The sequence below is a fragment of the Falco cherrug genome, chromosome 2 (genome assembly GCF_023634085.1).
Source record: "Falco cherrug isolate bFalChe1 chromosome 2, bFalChe1.pri, whole genome shotgun sequence".
Classification (NCBI taxonomy): Eukaryota; Metazoa; Chordata; class Aves; order Falconiformes; family Falconidae; genus Falco; species Falco cherrug.
Window position 1 is genome coordinate 107,785,962 of NC_073698.1, and position 22,001 is coordinate 107,807,962.

The window sequence follows — 22,001 nt, forward strand, 5'->3', positions numbered from 1 at the left end:
ACAGGACATACAGAGCAAGAACCAGAGCTCCGTGCAGTGCGGTTCGGGCTGGAAGTGAGCATGAGAGCAAATCAACTGCTTGCCTCATTTTCAGTACGAGTGATTTGGCAGGTCTGCTGATGGAGCTAGCCTGACCCACATCCTGCTTGGTTTGAGGGTATGGCCATTAATGTTAGCACCTGAACCAAGTTTTGCAACAGATAAGCCCAGAGGTCTGGTGCAGAGTGTTCTAAGCAAATAAAATGTAAGACTCAAACTGATCACCTTATTCTTGATGAAGAAGCATTTTAGTGTTTTAAAACACAATTACAAATAAAGCCATCTTGTCCCTCTCTGTCCCTTCCAAATTATGTTTACCACCAACTTGAAACCATGTTCAAGGAGAAAGGGAGAACAGCATTTTCCTCTAGAAGTAAAATGAAATTGAAGCACCACAAGTGAATATGCAGTGTATCACACTTTATTCCTTTTCATGTTAGCATCTGCACAGTAGTTCTAAAGCTGTGACGGCACAGCAGCTTGACATTCTGCCATCAGTGAAGAAATTCAGCAGGACATGTTTACTTGTAAAAGATGGTTCAAACTACAAAGAGTTTCCTGACAGCAGGTTGTGCATTAGAGTTAATCAAAATTTACTTCTGTTGATATTGATTCTAATCAGAGATAGGCTTGCAGACATCATGTACAGAGCTTGGATAAACCTCCTGCTGCACTGCCAGTGCTGGTGTGTTGTTGGTCTTCTAAATGCCAAATGAAACATGTCACGTTTTGTGTATGAGATTAAAACAGAGAGCCTATATTTATTTTTGTATCAGTTCCCTTTATCGAAAATCTCATATTTGAGCTTTCTGAATAGATGTGGAAGGCAGCTGTCACTTTTTATCTGTAAATGCATTTCTGGGAGTCTGAGCTTCAGCTGGATAACTATAAAACAACAGTCAAATAAACCTGTAAATTATGTGGGATAAAATGCCCTTGTAGCTGATTAGTAATCACAGTGTTCACTAACAGAATCCATTGAGATCTTCTGGCATGAACGCTGCCATGTAGCTTTAAGCATCATTTTAACATTCACTCTGAGAAGCAGCATGCTTTTCACTTACATGCCTGAACCCACAGCAGCAGCATCCTGCCCAGTTGCTTTCTGTTATCATCACAGACAGTAAAGTGTGTTCTGCTTACAATAAATTGTACAGGAAAACCACCAGTGATGCATATATTTCTGCTGGAAATTATTACATGGATGCTGAATAAGGCTGTGGCTGTGTTTTATAAGACACCAACCTTGCTGACTCTGAGTTTTCCCAACAGGAATACCTAGAAGATATAGATACAACTTTGGCTTTTACTCTTGAAGGTAATAAGAAAGGGATTTGTTCAATAGGTGAAAGCCAATCTCCTTGAGAATCCTTCTGTCACAATAGTATAGATTTTTATTAGTGTTACTACTAACCTGACATAGTGTAGGTATGACTGATCTGTTCATCTACTGCTAATGCATGAGAATGTGTTGGGATCAAAGTTTGAGATAAGTTCTTAGTACTTCGTTTTCGCTTTAGGCCAGGTGGTGTTGGGAGCATGCCAAGGACACAGTCTGAGGGCCTGGCAATGAGACACTTTTTCTTACTCATAGAGTAGCAACTACTTTTTTTCTTACCAGACACATCTTTAAATTTGGTAGGAGCTCTCATAGTGATGCTCTATAGCCTGCCCCTGCCGTATTTCTTTGTGTCTCCGTTGACCTTAGTGGCAAAGGATTAGCATAAGAGAAGGAAAAATGTCAAAAATCTTTTTTCAGGAAGAGAAGGAAGCCAAATAGTGTGAGAGAGGCTGAATTCACAATTCCAGGGACTTGTCTTGATGCTGCTTTGCACCCTGACAGTTGCTTAAACAAGTTTAGACTTTGCTCTGTTGTTGCTCCCACATGCTGCTTCAGTGGATGTATGACAATAAATATCCCCCCAATGTAAATTATTTAACAAAGATCAAGTTTTTGAAGAAAACTTCAGATGTTAATTATTAGCTTTGCGGAATAGCCAGTTTCTGCAGGCTTCATAAGAATTATGCTTTTCATGGGATAGGAGTCTTCTTGATATAGTGTCAACACACTGCCAGGTCAAGGGTGTCAACTTAAAATATTCTTTAATCCCGTATTTTCTCTCGAAGACTGTGAGTTTCTGTAGCTTCTTCATTTTTATTCCTGATGAAAATCACATAGGAGCCTATTCAATAGGGAGTTACATACTTTGTTGCATGAAGCCCCTAATCGTTTTGGACCAATTTTCATTACCATTCTGAATGCTGGCAGTGATGAGTTTGCAGTGAGTGTGGGAGTTTCAGAGATGGGACCTTAAGCATCCAGCTCCATTCCCCAACATCCCAATGGAAAATCAGCCTCAGTCTTCAGAGTTAAGATTAAAAGTGACAGTTTTGTTTAAACAGTTATAAAGACAGCCCAGCCTGCAATATCTGCCTTCTTTCATGAGTTGTTGGCAGGGGAGGGAGGGCTTAACTCCATTTTTCTACACTTGTTCCTTTTAGTATCTGCAGAGTCTTTGCCGTGGTAGTTTATGGAGGTAGTTACTCTGCTGAGGAGTAGCAGTGACTGTAACTGTGGCTGGCCCTTGCTCAGATTAGGCCAGGAGAGGGAAGTATCTAGCTATGTTCTGGCCCATAATTAATACATAGGAGGAAATTGTGTTCTGCTCATGAACGTTCCTTGAGGAAATAAAGATTAAATTTATTAAGTAAATTATTCACTGCAAATTATTCACTCAGATCCACTTGCTATTCTGAGATTTCTGCAATATCTAAGGGAGCTAGATCATACAGGGAGAATCATGGACATAAAAGCACAGGCTGAAGGCATGATTCCTTTCTTGTACAAAATACAAGTCTTATTTTAATTAAAATAAACAGAATAACACACTCTAGAGTTGCTTAGCATTAGGGAAAGCAATGTACAGCCCCAAGGTATCTCTGAGTCTCCAGTTAAACTTGGACAAAGTTTGTCTGACAGACAATAAAAAATGAGTTGCTAATACGAAAAAAAATCTCTTTTCATTTGCTTTTTGACAGGTGGCCAGTATACTAAACCCTTCAATCTACTTTGCACCCTACTTTTTAGTTTTGTCTCAATAACCAAGCATTGAAAGGATAAGCTTACACTTGCTGTTTAGGCTGGAAGTGATCTCTCCTTTAAGAGCAAGGGAAATAGATGGAGCCACTGAGAGGTTATGGAGCTGTTGTGGCACTTGACATCATGTGGGAGGAAGGCACATAAAGCACTGGAATGTCCAGGACCATTCATCACGGTCCATTCATTAAAACTGGATAATGATAATAATAAGCTATAAGGTATGTTGCCTTTTATAAATACAATGGCAGTGGGAATCATTCTCATGGGGTCATCTTAATTATTTTTAAGTGGATAGCCTTTTTCCCCATTGGACTTCCCACACAGAAGAGTGACATTGCCTGGGTATTTCAGGATGGAGGAGTCAATCCAAGCCCCATAAAATTAACCTGAAAAACTTCTATTAATTTCACTGGGGCTTGGATCAGGTTCAAAGACCAGAGAGGAAATGGAATATGTTACCTGCAGTCATGTCCAACGGAAAACTATGTAAGAGAATTTTTCTTTTAATTTTGCATAGATATCCATTCCCCTTTGAAAAATTAGCTTCAAATACAGAGGATATAAGCACCCAGCTTATTATTAATCTTTAATTCAAAAGAGGTCCTTTAGAAATGCATCGGTTAACTAAATTAAATGAACTTAATGTTATAGATGTTTGATTTTCTTTGCTTTTTTACTTTTTAAAGCTAGTGTGGGTCAGCCTTCCAAGGGCAAGAACATAATCAGGTCAGCTTTCAAGCTGCTATAATTTTTCTGATATGTGGATGAAGAAAGGAAATAGATATGGGTGGGTACTATATCTCTTGAAATGGCCTCTTTCCTCCTGTTTAACAATAAATATTCTACAGAAAGGAAGCTCATATATTACTCGTCAGATGAGTTCCCATTTTATTAATCATGAAGATTTTAACAGTGGCCTGAGACAGGAAATCACAGTCTAATGATCAGCAGAGTCTGATTTAATCCTCACGCTTGGATCAGATTAAAAAGAAAAAGTATACTACCACATACATCTATGTACATAAATAATCAGGTTTAATTACTATTAAACATGCATACAGCTTTTATAACAACATATGGCCCTACTGAATTACTATGGCTAATTAAGTATCCATGGTCAAACCTTGTTATGGTTGGAAACGTCAATGGACACTTCAGGTGGTGTTATCAGATCTAGAAAAGAAAAATACCTCTCAGAGTTCATCACTGTTATCAATTAATTATTGATTACTAATTATAACAATTATTATGGCTCTGATTGATATGTTATTATTAATAAAATTAATAATGAATTCAACTCTATTCTACATGAGTGTAGTGCTGATTAAAATGTGAAGTGAAACATCTTGGTTAATGGGTTGAGGTTCAACACATACTCCACTGCAATCCAATAACCTGGAGAACAGTCTTGCATTATACTGAGCAGCATTTCAGCACCTTAACCCCAGTTCCTCCTCCCCTTTTTACCAATTTGGTTCTTAGAAAGTCTGTAAAGGAAAAACTTATTATACCGTTAGCATATAATAATTATTCTCTCACCAGTCAGTCTAAGCCCATTCAGGTGCCCATCCATGGGCATCCAAGGCAGCCTCCAAAACTTTTCTTAAATATTTAAATAGAAGAAGCAAACTGAAATGGTAATTCATATGATGAGCAGTGTCTTATCCCTCCCTGAAGTATTCGTATGACAGAAAAGAGCAATTCAGCCAAAAGACTACTTGCCTATCTAGCATTGTCTCCTCATGCATGCTTTACAATTCACAAGTGTTTACTGGCAAAGGTAATTCTAAGAAATGAGACCTGTGCATTTGTTACTGGCTTTCAACCATCAGTTCTTTTGGGTTTTGGTTTGGATGGTTCCTTGCTTTAGCATTCCTTTAAATTTGAGTTCAACCAGATCCAGTATTAAAAATTACATAAAGCAAGAAACTCTGACTGTGCATTGGGTATTTGGATTCACGACAGCTGAATTTTTAGTTGGTGCAAGAGACCTTCACAGTGACTTGCTTTTTTAAAAGAGCTTTTATCTATGACAAAATTATAAGTAAAAGTTGCTTAGAATACATTTTCTCAACAAAAAAATAATTTTGAAATAATATCAAAATTTTGGGGAAAAAAAATTCATACCAAAGTTTTTTCTTGATACTTAATCTTGAAACTTTTTCTTGCAACTTATTTAGAAATACATGTATTTTTTTATTTGTAGTAATGTTAAATTAAAATTTAATTGATGCTCTGTGGATGGACCAAAAGTTCGAGGTTTGAAATTGAGAATTTGCCTCCATCTTTAAGCAAAAAATTGGGAATTTTTCATGGTTTCAGGTTTTGTGGCCTATGTTTCACCACAAGTGAGTCTTACTTAGGATACTTAGGAATTTTGTTTGTTTGACTTTAGAAAATAATATTAAGCAAAATTAAGAAAAAAATCAAAAAAATAATAAAAAAAATTAATACATCCACTTTACCCTCTGGACTGGTTTTCAAGAGGGTATAAAGGACCTTTGCCATTCTCCTCTGTCTTTTTGTTGTAAGCCACCTGTTAGACTTGCCTTTTCTCCTTGTGGCTTTGTCACCAAATCAAAGACAACAGAGGACTGAAAAGTGCTGTTTCAGGGCATCCAAATTCTGTGATGAATGGCAAAAATTCATTCCATCATGCAAAAGAAAAAGGTGGCTTTAGAAAACGTCCCTTCTCTACCAAACAGTGACCTTTAATCTCATTGCTTTTATTGCATTCCTGTAGAGCTAGGAGAGAAAGGGAGGTGTTAGGGACCAGCCAGACCATGTACTACAGGTGCACAGTGGTTTGTTTTTTTGCTGGTTGTTGTTTTTTTGTTTTGGTTTTTTTTTTTCTGGACAAATAATCACCCTTGGTCCTCTGAACAGCAGCACACCTTCTTCATATTCGAGTCCCAGCACATGTTGAAATGAAGGGTGCGCTTAGTGCCACAAGGCTGAGTGAGGAAAAATGAGAAAGGAAAAGAGGACAATTTTCTTGAGGTTGTCCAAAGTCTTACTGAGGCCTGACAGTGACACAGAAGGAGGTCAGTTTTAAAGCATTTCTCACTCTGAACTTTATCCTCATTTTCAACAAATCTTAGTGCCTCTCTCTTTCTTTCCCGTCACTTCCTCACCCCCTTCTTCACTCCCTCCCTAAAGACTTCAGCTTGCTCACCCATGCCGCGAAGCAGCCGTGTGAGGTCACATCCTGACAGAATAAGGAACTGTGTAACCGATGTATGCATGTGTAGTATGCTTCGTTGTGCTTAGTTTGGTTACAAGGTAGTAGCAGTTACAGTTCATCTGGCTAAGCGTGAATTAAAAATGTTGAAGAGAAAACCATCTAATGTGTCTGATAAGGAGAAAAGTCAAAAGCCAAAGGTAAGAATGTTTAATTTTTATTGCCAATGAATAATAAGAGGAATTCTTAGCAAATTTTAAAAGGAAGACTTCCTTTTAAATCCTAGCTTCAGGGTTTCTTGATGTGTTAGCAAGTGCCTTGGTGCTATAATCTCAGTATATACTCACTTTATAACAGTAATGATCCAATCCAATGAATCATGATTGTGAAGCTGCTATAGCTGTGCTAAAGAGTCCTGGTACTGGGGTTTGTCTATAGTTACATGTTCTGCATCAGCATCTCGCAAAAATCCCCTTTCTCTTTTTTATCTATGATAAACTGATGATGTTCAACAAAAGTTTGAGAATCAGTGAAGAATTAGAAAAGCTTTTAGATTTGTTCCTTATTTAATATATTTGCTTTTGCACCACCATAACCAAAAGAAGAGCGGGACTTGGCAATCAGTGTTTGTCATCTTCACTTTTCTGGGAATGATCATCCTTTCAGCCTGAAAGAAATACTCTGAATAAATTGATAATGTGCTACACTGGACACCTTCCACAAACTGGAATTGCAAGAAAGAAAGTGAGAGTTTTGTAAGATGCATAAGAATGTGTCCTGTGCTAGAAATTTCTTTTCAGTCCCTGGACTGGGTGCAAAATTACCTTTGCAAGTGTATTGGAAGCCTGAAGAGAAATGGCTACTGCTAGACCCCAGTGCCTCAGTATCCATTTCTGCCTCAGTTTATCAGTGCTGACAATTTAACCAAGAGATTAGAGGAGCCTTGTAGTGTATCTCTGCTTTCAGTAACTCAGTGTCTCCAAGTTTACAGACCCATCTTCTCATTGCTTGGGAATACACTTCACTTAGTGACTTCTGTGTCCTAAAAGATTATTGCAGGCACTGTTCCAGCAAGAATGTCTTCTGGTTTTATACAGCACTGGCTTTTGTGTATTGCACTTGCAATTTTAGACTATGACTCATTAACAATTAAAATTAATGTTTTTCCATGGATTTGAAACAATTGTGAACCCATTTTCCCATAGATTTTAATGTTTTTAAAGCATTTCACTGGCTACTATGGTATGCATTTTCTTCTGTTCAATCATCATACTGTTTTTAATGCCAGGGAAGAAGTATAATTAATAGCTAATTACACTATAGGTTAAGCAAGAAATGTCCACGAGAGACTCTGTGGACGGGCTTTGTTTTCCCATCTGTTAAGTGTTTTCAAAAGCCAGTTTTGATCACTCTCTTCTTCCAGAATAAGACATTCCCTAACAACAGTCTGATTTTCATTTTTTGGTTTGGTTTTTTGGGTTTTTTTTCTATACAGTTAGTTACTCATTCATGAATGCACTCCGTGCTGTTAAAATGCTGGCATTGTGGCTTTTCAAATATATTTGTGTATATCATGGCCATGGATTTGATTCACCGTATGTGTAAAGTAGTGATAAAAAGAGTCTAACCACTTGACTGAGTGTCAAACCTGCTGACTTTGCTGTGCTGACTTTGCCTTATTGTAAATGTTTACAAAAATGGAAATGTCTTGGTGAAGTGGCTCGTCATGTCTTCTGCCTCTGTATCGTGCTTTGAAACACCACCTACTCCAGTCCCACTTTTGCACAGAATTGTGAAAACTTTCCACAATGAGCATGTTTTTGCTGAGTACACTGTTCATAAAAAAGGCATGGGAGGCCACAGCCTCATGCTGCATGGAATAGAAAACTTTGCTTGTTGTAGCATGTTTTGAAATATGCCCCACGGAAGCAACGCAAATACTTAAGTTGCTTAATACTGCATTGGGTAATAGGGGCGCAGGTCCTTACCTCCCGACAGAAGTTATGGGATTTCACAAGAGACTTCCCTAGATCACTTCCTGGCTGCCGCTGCTCTGCACAGGCAGCGTTTGGTACCTCCTCATACACTCAGGGCAGGATGCTGTTGTCACTGTGCGGTTCCTGGGATACCTCACCTTGCCTTTAGGCAGCTTAGACCCAGTGTCTCCCAGCATCCGCACAGGGCTGACGCAAGACCTGTGGGAGAGCTGTGAGGTCTGGAGTGTTAAGTGAAAATCAGGTTTGCTACCTTAGGCCCTCAAAAAGGACACCAAAAAGATCATTTTAGGTAAATGAATCTTAACCACGGTGACCGGTTATCTTTATCACAATTGTATGAATTTCTGTGCATTAATTCAAGTGTTTCACCAACATTTGCTTTTTAATCCTTTTGGGTTTATCACTTTCTAACATGAAGAATATCAGCATCCAGTTATGTCTTTTGATAAAGATGAAGGAATACCATGCAAACCTGGTAAAACACTTCTTGAGGCAATTCGCTCTCCCTGCCCTCTAGCAGTGGTGGGCAAGTCAATGACCGATGCAGGATCAACACAGATTATCAGTATCTAACTGGCAATTCTCTACCTGCAATGCATTTACTTTATTACTGTGGTGCATAAGGGACTTCTGCAGATGTGTTAGGTGCTACATAAACAAAAAGCAGCATCTTGCAACTCTCAGTGTCTGCTGTGAAAGGGTTGATATTATGCCATGAAATAGTAATATTTCAGGTTTGTTCCATTAGACAGCAGGATTTCTAGAGTGCTGCAGTCATGCTAGTAACTTCTTTGCATATTTGGCAGTTTTTGCTTATGCATGGATTTGTATATAACTACTGAATGCATTATGTACACTATATAAATAAGCATTCAGTGTTAGGAAAAAACAATCTACATCGTGTCATCCCAGAGAAAATTGGAAGAGAAATGTGAGAGAAATGTTTTTGCAAGAGATACTGGAAGTATCCTGATCTTTTGCCAATGTTTATCATTGTAACTGCACGTACTGCTGTGGAACTGTTGGTACATTTATATATTGTACATCAGCTGAAGACCCAGGTAGCTGAACTAAAAAGGAAAAGTCCAAAGGCTTAAAAATACCCTGCTTGATATTGAAGAAACTCAACCAATTGATGGGCCAAGCTCTCTATTATCAAGCCTATCTAATCTAACCTATCTGTCTGTCCAGGACCTTAAACAACTTTCTATCACAACAGAGCCTCTGCACCTCCCATCAGGACCACCACCAAGAGGCAGCTCTCAGCGCTTCCTTTCCGTCCCCACCTGCCCCCCTTTCTTTTCCATCAGACGTGACATGGCTTGGTTTATATGGTGTAGCTCTTCGGAGCTGCAGTACTATTTGTGAGCAGGTGAGGTCAAACAAACTAGGTCTTACACCTCGCCCTGAGGTTCATGGTCATGCTGGTGGCTGCAGTCAGCCTTAGCGCCACCAGCTCACTGCAGGGAGAACCTGTCTCCTGCATTGCTGGAGTTTTAGTTATGGAGCAGGAAAGTACTACAGTAAGTGGAGGGAATGCTTTTACTAGATGTGTTTCAGCTATGAGTTTGTGCCGTCTGTCCCACCACCCCTTAAAGGGCTGGGGAGGAGGAAAGAAGTTGACTTAGAGGAGGAAAGAAGGACCCCTAAAATGATCTGGATTTTAGCCTCTTTGGCCCTTATAATGTTACTGACGTCAGTGTATCTGGGGAGTGGCATGAAGCAGATTTAGAAAGATGGTAAGAGAAAAGATTCTGAGAAATTATACAGGAACTAGTCTTCTGTTCTGTAGACACTTCAGGCAGCACCATATCCTGGCACCATACAGATAAAACACTGTTAAAGCATTTAGCAGCCACTCTGCATTCCACTTTGCACTGCTGTACACATTTGAACAGGTGCAAATGACAATGGAAGGTGCAAATAATCTGTAAAACATCCCCTTGTCCACTTCACAGGTTGCAAGGTGCTGGCCACAGCCTATTCTTTTCTCTCTCTCTCAAATTCCTACAGACACAGCAAACTTGAGAACTGCTTGATGATTCTTGGCTTTACTTCAAGCTGAAGCAAAGACGACTTTGTGCCATTTTCACTGGCTTGACTGAAGGAAGTCTTGTGTCATTATTCTACATGACAGTTGATCTATGTTTATGCTAAAGGTTTGAGACATTTTTGTTTCCTTATTCTGCTTCCAAATGTACTTGGTGCTTGAAACTCAGCTTACTGCTGGTGTGTAAGACAATTCAGGGTCAATGCCTGTGCATTTTGTTTAGGCAAAAATATGTCCAAGCTTCTAATTAAATCAATATTCACTTGCTTAGGTGATAAACTATTTGTTTTCAGAGTTATGGGAAAATAGTGGCAAATCCAATAGGAGGAAATATTTTAATGTGCAATTTTGTCCCCTAGTACTATTTCATACCAATAATTTTCCTTTTTATAAGCTTTAAATGAAACCCTGCTTCCAATTGCACATTTTTGCCATAGAGTTCAGGCCAGGATTTCCTCTTTTTATATATTCTTCACAGAAGGCCTGATCCTGATTCTGAAAACACTTAAATGAATAAATTAGCTGTGATCCCATTGATTTCAATGGGATTTGTCATCTGGGTAAAGTTTATCGCTTGCCTAAGTGTTTGGAGCCTGTAGCGCAGACAGATGCTATAAGCAAATTTTTTGGTGATGCTTTTTTCTTAGACAGTGGCTTGTGATTCCTCAATGGGGAAAACTTATCAAAGAAAAGTAAATAGAAAATAAATACAGCAAAACTAAACACCAAAAATATTTCAAGACATAATTAGATCTTCTGTAGGACAAGGTCTGCAATGAAGATATTGCTCAGTGTTAATAAATATTAACTAGGATTTATCCTTGAGTAGGGAAAGCTGAGGGTTTTAGTTTTATTTTAAAGGTAAAGACTGGTAGACTTCTGAAAATGGCAAGTTTTATATTCTTTTCTTTCTCCCTGAAATTTTGAGTGTGAATAAATGAGCCACTGCTAATGTCACAGATGCTAATTTTCACAACCAAACCTTGTTTCCATTTGCATTTCATTCTAACAATGATGAGAGGTGATGAGTTGATGATAAGCTGTTTTCACTGTACTGCCCGCTGTGCAAATTTATGCTTATAGGCAAAGATGACACATAGTTCTGTCATTAAAGGTCTTTACTGCATTGTCTCTTGAAGAAAGAACATTTGTCAAAATCCATTTTCACTCTGTAAAATAAGCAGGAATGGATAACATCTGAGAAGTAGTTTTAAGAACCTTGTTTATAGTGGAAATACCTGTGGGCCTTTATCAGGGAGGATTCAGAGAAAGAAAAAATGATACTTGTAATAACCATGTATGTGTAGATGGGGAAAAAAGGGATTGCAGGTGACACTTCAGAAGGTGTGCCCTCTCTCCCTCAGGCTTCATAAAAAACTAGAACAAGGTTAGAGTTAACCTTGGGTTATTTTTCTTGTGAGTGGAAGGCTCTGTAATCATATTATTGCTCGTCTTACCACTGCTAGTATTTTATTTTTCTTCATTTATATTATCATCTTGCTTCTTGATCATCAGCCAATTTTTTTTATTTTCAACAGCAGTTCCATAAAGTTGTTTGTGTCTTAACATCTATGTTAGCATACCTCTTCTAGAGGTCTTGAAATTTGAGGAATTTTATTCCTCAATTACTCACCGGAAAGTAAAGGTCCAGAGTCTTTGCAGCAAAAGAACAGCTGTCCCTCTCCTGCCCCTTTCCAGGAGGCTGGTTAGGATGTCCAGACTCCACATTTTGATGCTCAGATCAACACACCGGCTCAATGAAGGCTCACACAACTCTTGACTAGCTTTTGTGCCAAAGGAAAAAATGACATCTGTGGCCTGGTTCAGTCCTGGCCTCTTTTGTGTGTTCCCTTGATGACAGCACTTTTCAAATTTTCACTGACTTTGCTCAAAATTAATGCAATTTCTCATTTGTTCCCTGTCTTGGTTTTCCTTCACTAGCCAGGCTTAAGTCCTTAATAACAGAATATTTTAAAACAAGTGAGAGGAAGTCTCCTGAAGGGAATATTTTTACATTAATATTCATTTTGCTTAGAGTGACAAATGCAGTTCAGTTCCTTGTTTTCCTAAGCAAGCAAGAGCACTTCCAGAAGCATGCCTGAGCCACCTTACCCAGCCATTTTTAAAAACCAGACTATCAACCCCATCATTTATAACTGTACTGTCTGCTAAACACTGTAGCACAGCTGCCAAGGTGACATAAGTCAGCATTAGTTGCCTTTTAATTCTTTAACTGGCTTTATAGAGCACTTGACTTACTTCAATATTGTGCTTCTAGGAAACCCAAAATACGCCAAATAAAACATTGTCCGGGATATCTGTCATTGCTGGAAAAAAGCTGTAAGTATGTACAGGCAGGGCAGGCAGAGGATGTGGCCCACAGGTTTCTGTAGGTTTCAACACTCTTCTAGTAATCTGTGTCAGATAATAAACCCAGACTGAGGTAATTGTAAAGCCATCACTAGGCAGCTTGTGTAAGCAGTTTGAGGGTGGCTGCAAACATTTCAACCAGAAGAATCAATTCCTTGATGTGTGGGCAGAAACCCTTAGCAATTCCCACTCCAGAGAAGGAAAGTAAGTCTTCTGGGCCTTGGTACTCACCATATCTCTCAAATTTTGTGTTCTGAAACGTGGCAACAGAGACAGCAGAATTACTTCAGTTGTTAAAAAGTTACACCCTTTTCCACAAATTAGCAATGTCAGTGTTTTTTCTAGACATTTAGCTGCTTGGCACCAGGCTACAGAATATATATGCTCTGAATATTTAGCAAGTCATAAGTCCTTTAAGCCATCCTAATGGAAAATTTTGTTTCATGCATCAGATGAAGGTGTGTGTCACATATGTTGATATTCACAGCAAGATGAATAACCACATATTTTTTTCACAGGTGAAATTTTTCCTGTATACCTGCTCGCTCTTACCTTTCTAGCCTTTACTATCTTATTCCACTTGCAGTACACCCAAGAATATGTTCTTAGTTTTTTTCTCCTTCCAAAACCTGAGGCTGCAACTCCAGCCTAGGGAAAAGTTTGGAGATTTTTAACTGCTTCAGGGAAGCTGCTTCTTTGACATATTATATGCTGTACTGTCACTTTTTCCCCCCATACCTCTTTGGTTTATTCCATGGATACATAGAAAGCTGGATAATGACTTCACCTGTACACAGTCTTCAGGCTGCTTAACTGCTAGTCGTAACATTTACTGGCATCTTTCTGGTAAGCTGAATGTCAATAGCAAAGGGTGTGTTCTTTCTAACCTTCACCCAGCACTGAGGCTGACAAGCTTTCTCTGGGAAGATCTAGTGATCTACTGTTTTGCACCATTATGTGTTCTGGTTTAAGTTTTCATCCCTTTCCTACCCTTTTATCTCTTCATCTCTTTCATCATCTTCACAAGAACAACCAAGTAACCTCACTGCATTTGATGTCCATGGGATGCTGAATGGTTACTTCCTTGAGAACTGTAGGAAGTTGTAAGTTCCTCTCCTTGGTCATGCTGACCTCATTCAGAAGGTATGGCAGGGTTGCTGTTCTTCCAGGTATGTTGAAAGGCAAGTGAGGTATGAGGCTACTGAAATTGTACTTGGCTTAAAGTTTTACTGCAGTGTTTCTCATGGCTTCTTCAGGGAGAAGAGAAGCACTAGAGGAGTGTCGTTCAACCAGAAAACACGGAAAAGCCGCGGTGACCACAGTGCAGACCTCTACCATTGTGTTTGAGGTAGAGACGGAGCTTTGTCACTGGCAGCCTGCAGCTGCAAGACAAAGAAATTGGCTTTCCTTAGCAACAGTATAGCCAAAAGGAGATGTGTGAAGATGAGGTGACAAAGTGGCTGAGACAGCTGGATGAGCTCTTGCAGCTCACCTCTCTGCTGCGTTCACCTGTGCAAAGTGGATGCTGAGCTTTAGCTCTGGTGGATTGCTTTCACTCACCACAGCTGTGCTGGATTTCTCATACTTCTGTCTGCCTGCCTCCTGTTTTAAGATCAGATGTTAAGTTCAAAAACCGTTTTGCAGAGCTGGAAAGGGGACATGGTTCATGAGCAGCTCAGAGCCTGTGTAGAGGGTGCATGAAATGACTGATGATGGTAGAGCGGGCATTCAGGTCTAGTCACAAGTACACAAAGCTCTTCTGATATTTTCTGTTGGGGAGTTTCCATGATTTTCTTCGTGTCACTATAATGGGACTTACATTTGCTTGATTAACGTCTCTTGGTAATTGTGGTAAAATGTTAGAAAACTGTGTGTTTGGGATTTTAGTTAGTATCTGAAGAAAAGGGAAAAGGCAACACATTCCTATCTGTTTGTGAAAGCCTAAAACCTCATGACTAGTACAATCCCCTTCGCTGTGATAGGCCAGATTTGAATAGGATTTGGAGTATGGCCTTGAATTTGGGGTACAAAGAACACCTCAAAGCCCTCACTGCTCTCTCTGCCTTGGTAGCATTATCTCATTGGTGAGTGTCTCTCAACTACACATGGTTTTCATAGAGGTTGTGGGAGCTGGGGAGCGATGAAAAGGTCAGTCTCAGTTTTGTCATGTGTCAGAGTAAAAACACACTTCAGGGATCTGGTACATTTGTTTTTCGTGAGATGAAACTGTAGTTTTCCACTGAGCTGTGATCGCAATAACCCCATACCACAAAGATAACCAGATGGAGAGAGGGGAATTGATATGCCCATGCTAGACTAGGACCATTTGCTGTGCCCGGTACCCACAAAGAGCTGTTGATTGTATTCTTTCCTTTCTGGTATGTGTCCTGAACACAAACAGGATGCTATCTTGTCTTCAGATAACTAGATTTTTTCCCCAGGATTACAGTTATAGAACTTAGGCTACAAAGAAAACCCAGAATGTAACACATCATAACTTCTGCACTACGAAGTATTCTTATGCAGGGCTAAATCACAGGGGCACCCTGAGCTGGAAACCTTCTTTCAGCTTCCATACTGGTCCAAACCCAAAAGCTTACTGAATTTATTTTATGAGTTCAAATTTCCAAGGAACATGTTTTAGATTCCCAGGCATGCGTTGTGCAAGCATGTCCAGGTTTTGGAGCCTGCAAGGCTGCAGTGAAGTGCCACGTGTGCTTTCTTCCCCTGGGCGATAAGGGTAACTTTGGCCTGTGGATGGCAATAAGCCAACATTGGAACTCATCCTTCTGGAAAGGGAAGAGACATGAAGAGGAGAAAATGGTGACACCGGTCATAATTTTAAAGGGGTCAAAAGTTAACTCATTAAATGCGTATAGCATTTTATTTTATTTTTATTTTGTTTTCTGAGATAAAAATAATGTAAATAAATGGACATATAGATTTGATGAAACACTAAAATTCACAGTGACTGATGATAGATACTGCACTGAATTTTGCTTCTCTACTGTACTGTATCTCCATTAAAGCAATTTCAGCTAATCTCACTATGGATTCATTAATCAAGTGTAGTCAGGATGTCTGAAGGGAGATAATGAGGGGGAAAAAACTGGCCTATTGTTTGGATCTTATTCTTCAGCTAGTTACTTTGCTTATCATGTTCTGTGATATTTGTATCCCGATAAATAAGTCCCAGTCACAATTAGTTGTCATAACAGATAACTAACACATCTTTATTTACTTGCAAGTTCAAAATTGTTCCATAAATAGACCAATTAACTTTGTATTCTCTACATCGCATGCATGTACAGTTTGCAGCCTGCAGTGTCAGTTAACAGTGATATGGAAACAAGGTGGACCAGTAGCTTTTTACATTTCCTTCCGTTTAGCCAAATGTGCAAGGAGCCATGGAGACAAAGTCCCTAATCCTATATCTTTTTCTTTAAGCACTAACACCCTAAATGCATAGTACAGTATCAGCAGTCTCTTAGCGCCTTCAAAAATTTCTCCTCTAAAAAGCCTAAGAAAAGATTTGTTCATTTTTTACTCATTTTTTACTCATTTAGGATTACACACTGTATATCTGCACCACATAAAGCTGTCACTATATTACATTAAAAAAAAAAAAAAAAAGAAAAAAAAAGTTGAGGTTCCAAGAGCCCGGTGGGGTTGGAGACTGCTGAAGATGGGAATGTTTATAAGCTCTGTGATATTAACTGCAGCACTCAACCTCAGGTGACATAAAGCATGCAAAAAAGAACTTTCTGTCAGTTTTATTATTTCTAAAAAGGTTCCCCTTGAAAGAGAAGAGTGACCTTGCTCTGCTGAGCTGACATATGCCACTGAATTAATGGCTAAGCTTTGCTGTAGGGAAGCTTGCAGAAACATTACAACTCCAATGGCTGAGTTTGCTGTGAACATTAATCAGGGGAACCAACATGATGTATCAAACATTCATTTAAAAGTAATAAAAACTCACTCTCTTTCTCCCCCCTCCCCCAAGTTTCTTAGAATTAGCTTATTGTTGGTCATTACCTGTTGTCAAGGATAAGGCTGCAGGATGGCAGTAAAACTTGTGTAAGGGTTTTCTAAAGTTTGCTTACTCTTCAGAAAACCAAATGAGCTTTTGGGACGGTCAGATTTAACCATGACTTAGAGGTTATTTTTTCATCTTGTTTCCTCTGGAAGGTCATTCGAAGGAACACCTTCCACTGAAAATGTGCCTCTCCCTAGCACAGAATGCAGAAGCCGCCTTTCATTCTGGGTGACTCCCCGGGAGCAGGACCAGCTCCCACGTCACGCATGGGCAAAGCGTAAGACAGGCAAGGAGGCTCTCGCTGCCATCGAAACAACCACTGTAAAAGATCTCGCACGGTTGTGGTACAACGGTTGAGTCGCAGAGGCTCTGACCGGAACACTGTCACGCCAGGCAGGAGTGTTCTCTGCCTCTCCCCTGCTGCCCCGCTCCAGGGTGGGCAGGAGACTGCTGCAGTCAGCAGCTGCGGCTGCTTCCCAGGCTTGCTGGAAGGAGCAGGAAAGCCCTTGGGCACGCCGTGTCTCCCTGCGTGAGTCCGCGTGCAGGCTACATATAGCACAAGGAGGCGATGGGGGAGTACGCTGGCTGCCCCACGCCACGTGTGCTGCACAGGCACAGGGCTCCCTTTAAACCTGAGCCCTTGGGGCTACACGCTTCTCAGCTCATCTTTGGGCGTATATATTTTTGTCTTCACTTAAAGCCTGCAAACACACATGTGAGTAATTTCTCTGGCACAAGAAATCCAGCTGAACCCTGCAAGGTCAGGACCTAGATAGCACACAGCATTAATAAAATTGTGCTGTACAAGTAAGCAGGGAAAGGACTTTAATTGAAGCAAGGTGATTCGTTTTTAAAATATGAGAACTCATCTCTGAATTCACCTGGTGTGGAGAGGGGGAAGTTTCAGGAGAGGAAAGATGCTGGTATTTAAGGGATTAAAGATCAAAGCCTGTGATGCTTACGTAGTGTTTAACCAGCTTGCACTCAGAGAATGCTCCCCTTCGCTGCTGTCACAGTTCTTTGGGGGGGGTGTGCATTTCCAGGCCTGTCCCTCGGTGATTCTGCCCATGTGTAAATGAAGGGTAAAAAAGGATAGCAGGGAGGTAGAAGTGCACATCATGCCAAGTCCTTAACTGTCATTTTCATAGCTGCTCTGAGTTTGTCACACATCCTTAACCTTCTTTTAAAGTCATTTTCTTTTCATGGTTTTGTGTGCCACTGAAAGTCACTTTTAATTAAATGTCATATAAATAATAAAGTCTTAATTACATAATTATTGCAAATACCTGTGTGCACACTCCCAGAATTCGATAGACTGCCAGAAGAGCACTTGGAGTGACTTTTCTCACCGGGAACTGAGAGTGCTCTGCAGCAACTGGGCAGGAACATTGGTTCTCAAAATTCAGGGTCAGTCTGCATTTAAAGAAAGAGGAGTCAGGTCCCTCCCCCCCTGCACATTTTGCAACACTCGGCTGCAAAAAAACTTTCTTTGTGTTAAGATCGACGTTTCTTAAATTGCTTCCTCATTTAGTTCCTCACAAATGTGTGAAAAAAGCCCCAGCAAAATCAACACAGCATATTTTTTGCCAGAAGAAACTGCCTTTTTGCTCAGGCTTCCTATGCGGCTTGCCTCTTCCTGAGACACTTACAGACCTGCACACCAGCCGGCCTCGCTTAACTGCCCCCCTGCCTTCAGCTGCGCTGGGGCCTGCCCTGCACCAGGTGCCCTTGGAAAGCACTCGAGAGCCAAGTTTCCAGTGGAAACTGGGATACGGGCTGGGTTACTGGAAATGACGTGCTTCATGTCAGCATTGGTTCAGGCTTGAGAGGCCAGGGCTGGTACCAGAGAGGTACTGATAACAGAGCCGCTCAGCATTTACTTTGGAGGGTGAAGTTTGTTGACCTGGAGGAGTGTTAACTGTGATTAACTCATTATTTTATACAGCTTATCTTTTCCAGCCATTTTCTGTCGTTAAAATTAGGGTGTTTGCTCTGAGGCTCATGGTGGCAGTTTTGTCCAAAGACCACTTTGCTCCCCTCTCTCCCCACCTCCACACAGTTACTGAGTACCAGACCATGGTAACAACCACCCTTTTTATAGAGTCATTTTTAAGCCAGTTAAAAATGCCATTTCAGTAGATTGCCCTATTTGAGTTAGCAAGAACAAGCTGTATCTTTTTTATGGCTTTTGACTGGTGAAGTACAAGGTTTAGGCCATGTTTCGTGTGGGCTATAAAGTTATATTAATAGCTTGGTTAGTGGTCAGAAGTTCTATATGTGTAACTAATGTGTAAATAGGAAAAAATCCCTGAGGTAGAGAGGTCATGATGTCCTGTCTTTTTTGCTTCTCTATTACTCTTTGGAAAGACAGTGAATCTTGTATGCAAATTCTTGTTCTTTATACAGAGGTCAGGAGTTTGTTTTTGTTGCTGGTTTTTCACAGAACATCCCAAAAGCTAAAAATTGGTATCTTGCCTTCTGGGAAAGTAGGAGGCAACTTCTTTGATTATCTATGTAAGAAGATAAGCCAGCAGAGTGGAAACATTCATCCCTACTTTAGCAACTCAACTTCATTCTCAGACTAGTCTCCCCCTTCTGAAAGGACTAGTAGCATCAGAGAACAGAAGAAATGAATCAAATCCTGAGCTCCACTTATCTCCATCGATCAAAGCAGCAAGCACAGACTGTCCTCTTGGGAGATGCTGTGGCTTCTTCCAAGGAGAAAGGGAAGAATACAAGTGCCTGGCAGGCAAGGAAATTGGGCAACATGCTGAGCTCCCTTTTTGTTACTCCCAGTGGCCACATCTGCCCCTATACTGCTTACATGGTCTGGGTAGTCTAAGGATGAATGGAAGCTAAATATGAAAATGCACGGAGGAATTTGAAGAGATTTCCTTGTGCAAGACGGTCAGTACAAAGGCATTGCATCATGCTGGACTTAAAAGCTATTTTGAATAGGACTTGAAGCAAAACATAATGGGCCAGAATTTCTCACAGCAGGGAACCAGATCTCTGAGCACTGTGAATTGTCCAAAGGAAAATATGAGCTGAATATCACCCACAATGATTATTAGTAGGATAGCTGCTGCCAGTTTTGGCTCAAAGGTTGCCTTTAGACACAGAGAAGCTCTGACTAGTTTATCATAAGAACTAACTGACTTCTCCTATGACATGCCCTACAAGGGAAGGATATACATAACAGAAGGACATGAATTGCAGAACCTCTTGTTGTTTTTCTATTTGCATGCCATACCATTTTCTGGGGAAAATGATAGGATATTTACAGACAAACCAGATCACCAAGTGCAGACTGTCCAAATAAAAATAAACAGCAATTACATAGCACTTTCCCTTTTGAAATGATAATTTGAAGTACATGGATTTCAGGGAATTGAAGATATACGAAAAGATTGAAGAAGGATTTAAAATACTGAAAAATATCTTCAATATTTTCTATTATGCTAATTAGGTATACCCAAGGGGAAGGGATGAAAGTTAATGCATTGATTTGTAGAAATTATCTGATCAGTCCTTGTGTAGGAAAATAAAAGAGTTTCTCTCCTGCCCATGCCTCCATTAGATTTTACTGTGCAAATTCATATTTCCTTAACGTATCCACTGGTAGCTCTTGCATGAATCCAGCTAGAAAGATCACTTAACTTTATAGGATGCTGAATCCTGGTATCAAAAGTCAATAGCGTATTTTCTCCTAGTAGCTTTGCATTGCTTTTAAAAGCTTCCCTTCACCTGGAAATAAGGCCTGTCCGTATCTTCACAAAGTAGGTGTTCCCTGACACTAATGCAGTGACTGACACTATTGAAAGTAATAGTCCTGTTCCCTTTGCAGCCCAGAGCTCCTAAATCTGCTTTTCGTTATCAGTATAATGGGGTTGAATACATTTTTAAAAGGTGGTAGCTATTGATTACTTAATGGAAAAAGTTAGTACAGAGAATTGCTGAAGCAGCCCTATTTAGTGCTCTCCAGTGCAACAAGACCATTATCTAGAATAGTGGAAATCATCCTGTAACCCTTATTAATATTTAATAGGGATGAAGCAACATTGAAGTATACTACAAAATAGCCCAAGGCTTCTGCACATGTAGGATATAAGGTTGTTTCAAGGGTCAAAAAAGAATAACTGATTTCCCTGTGCTCAAGCTGTTTATAGGTAAGACAAACAATAAACAACATTTTTCCTCTTGCTCCTTTTAAAGTATTTGCAGCACATCTGCACTTTAATATACAGTTATTCCTACTAAACATCTTGAAGTGATTGAAAGCAACAGAAAGGTCAGTGTATGTATAGAGATCGCTGTGCGAGACTATTTTATACTTTCCCAACATTGCTGTGAATCCCAGCCTCCCTCTTTCTATCTCTACCCCTCCACGCTGCAGGGCACATTTGGCTGGGTTGACAAGCCAGTGAAAGGTGTTAATCCTGTCTAATAGAACCATAATCCTTGGGGCTGTGTTTTTATATCATACTACTGAGCTAACCCCTCATCACAGGCTACTGTTCATCTACTTAATAGCAAAGTTCTTTATGGGAATTTTAGATAAAATTAAAGTGTACAATCCAAATTGTCCTCTTCAATTTCACAAGGTAAAAGCAAACAACCAACAATGTTTAGCCAATGGAGATGTTCTGAGAGGTGACAATCAATTAAGAAGAGAGCTGTGTGATTTCCCCCTCCCCCCCTCCAGTGAATAGTAAATGTCATTTTACTTGTCCAAAAATATTCACAAATCTGGGTCAGCTTCTTCAAATAACCTTTGGCTGGAAATATTTTTCAGGTTGGATGTGCCCAGAAATGTGGAAAAAAATTATGTGGTGGTGTTGTTGTTGTTGTTGTTGTTATTATTATTATTATTATTATTATTATTATTATTATTATTATTATTATTATTATTATTATTTTAAGCTGCAGTGCTTAGAACACGGACCTAAAATGTGGGTACACTTTCCTCTTCCATCTGGCTGTGCTCAGGCATCTCCCACTGCTACATCCACATTACTTTTTTGGGGGAGTTGTGGAACTGGTTAATAAAAAAGTGTGGGAAAACAGGGAAATGAAACAGCAAGGAGCTTCTCAGTTGTGTTCCAAGTGATGCTGATTTTCTGCTTCTCAAATGGAAACTTTAAAACAAAGTATTTTCACATGGTTTCCCGTAGCTTTTCTTTGTCATATTTTCCCCCCTCTGCAAACTAATTTTAGTTTAAAGGTGG

The 22,001-nt window shown here is 39.8% G+C and overlaps 1 protein-coding gene across 4 annotated transcripts in view; it reads left to right on the forward strand.

The window, feature by feature from the left end:
• Positions 1-22,001, forward strand: part of SAMSN1 (SAM domain, SH3 domain and nuclear localization signals 1) — a 98,136-nt gene that overhangs the window by 55,387 nt on the left and 20,748 nt on the right. Inside the window, exon 1 of one of the 4 annotated variants that reach the window (XM_005446190.3) lies at positions 6,344-6,520. The exons of 2 other annotated variants lie outside the window; for them this stretch is intronic. In XM_005446190.3, the coding sequence (XP_005446247.1) occupies positions 6,464-6,520 (57 nt within the window). In that variant the 5' untranslated portion in view covers positions 6,344-6,463. Of the gene's footprint in view, positions 1-6,343; positions 6,521-22,001 lie in introns of those variants that run through there. One more of the 4 variants, XM_055701648.1, reaches the window with a different exon arrangement.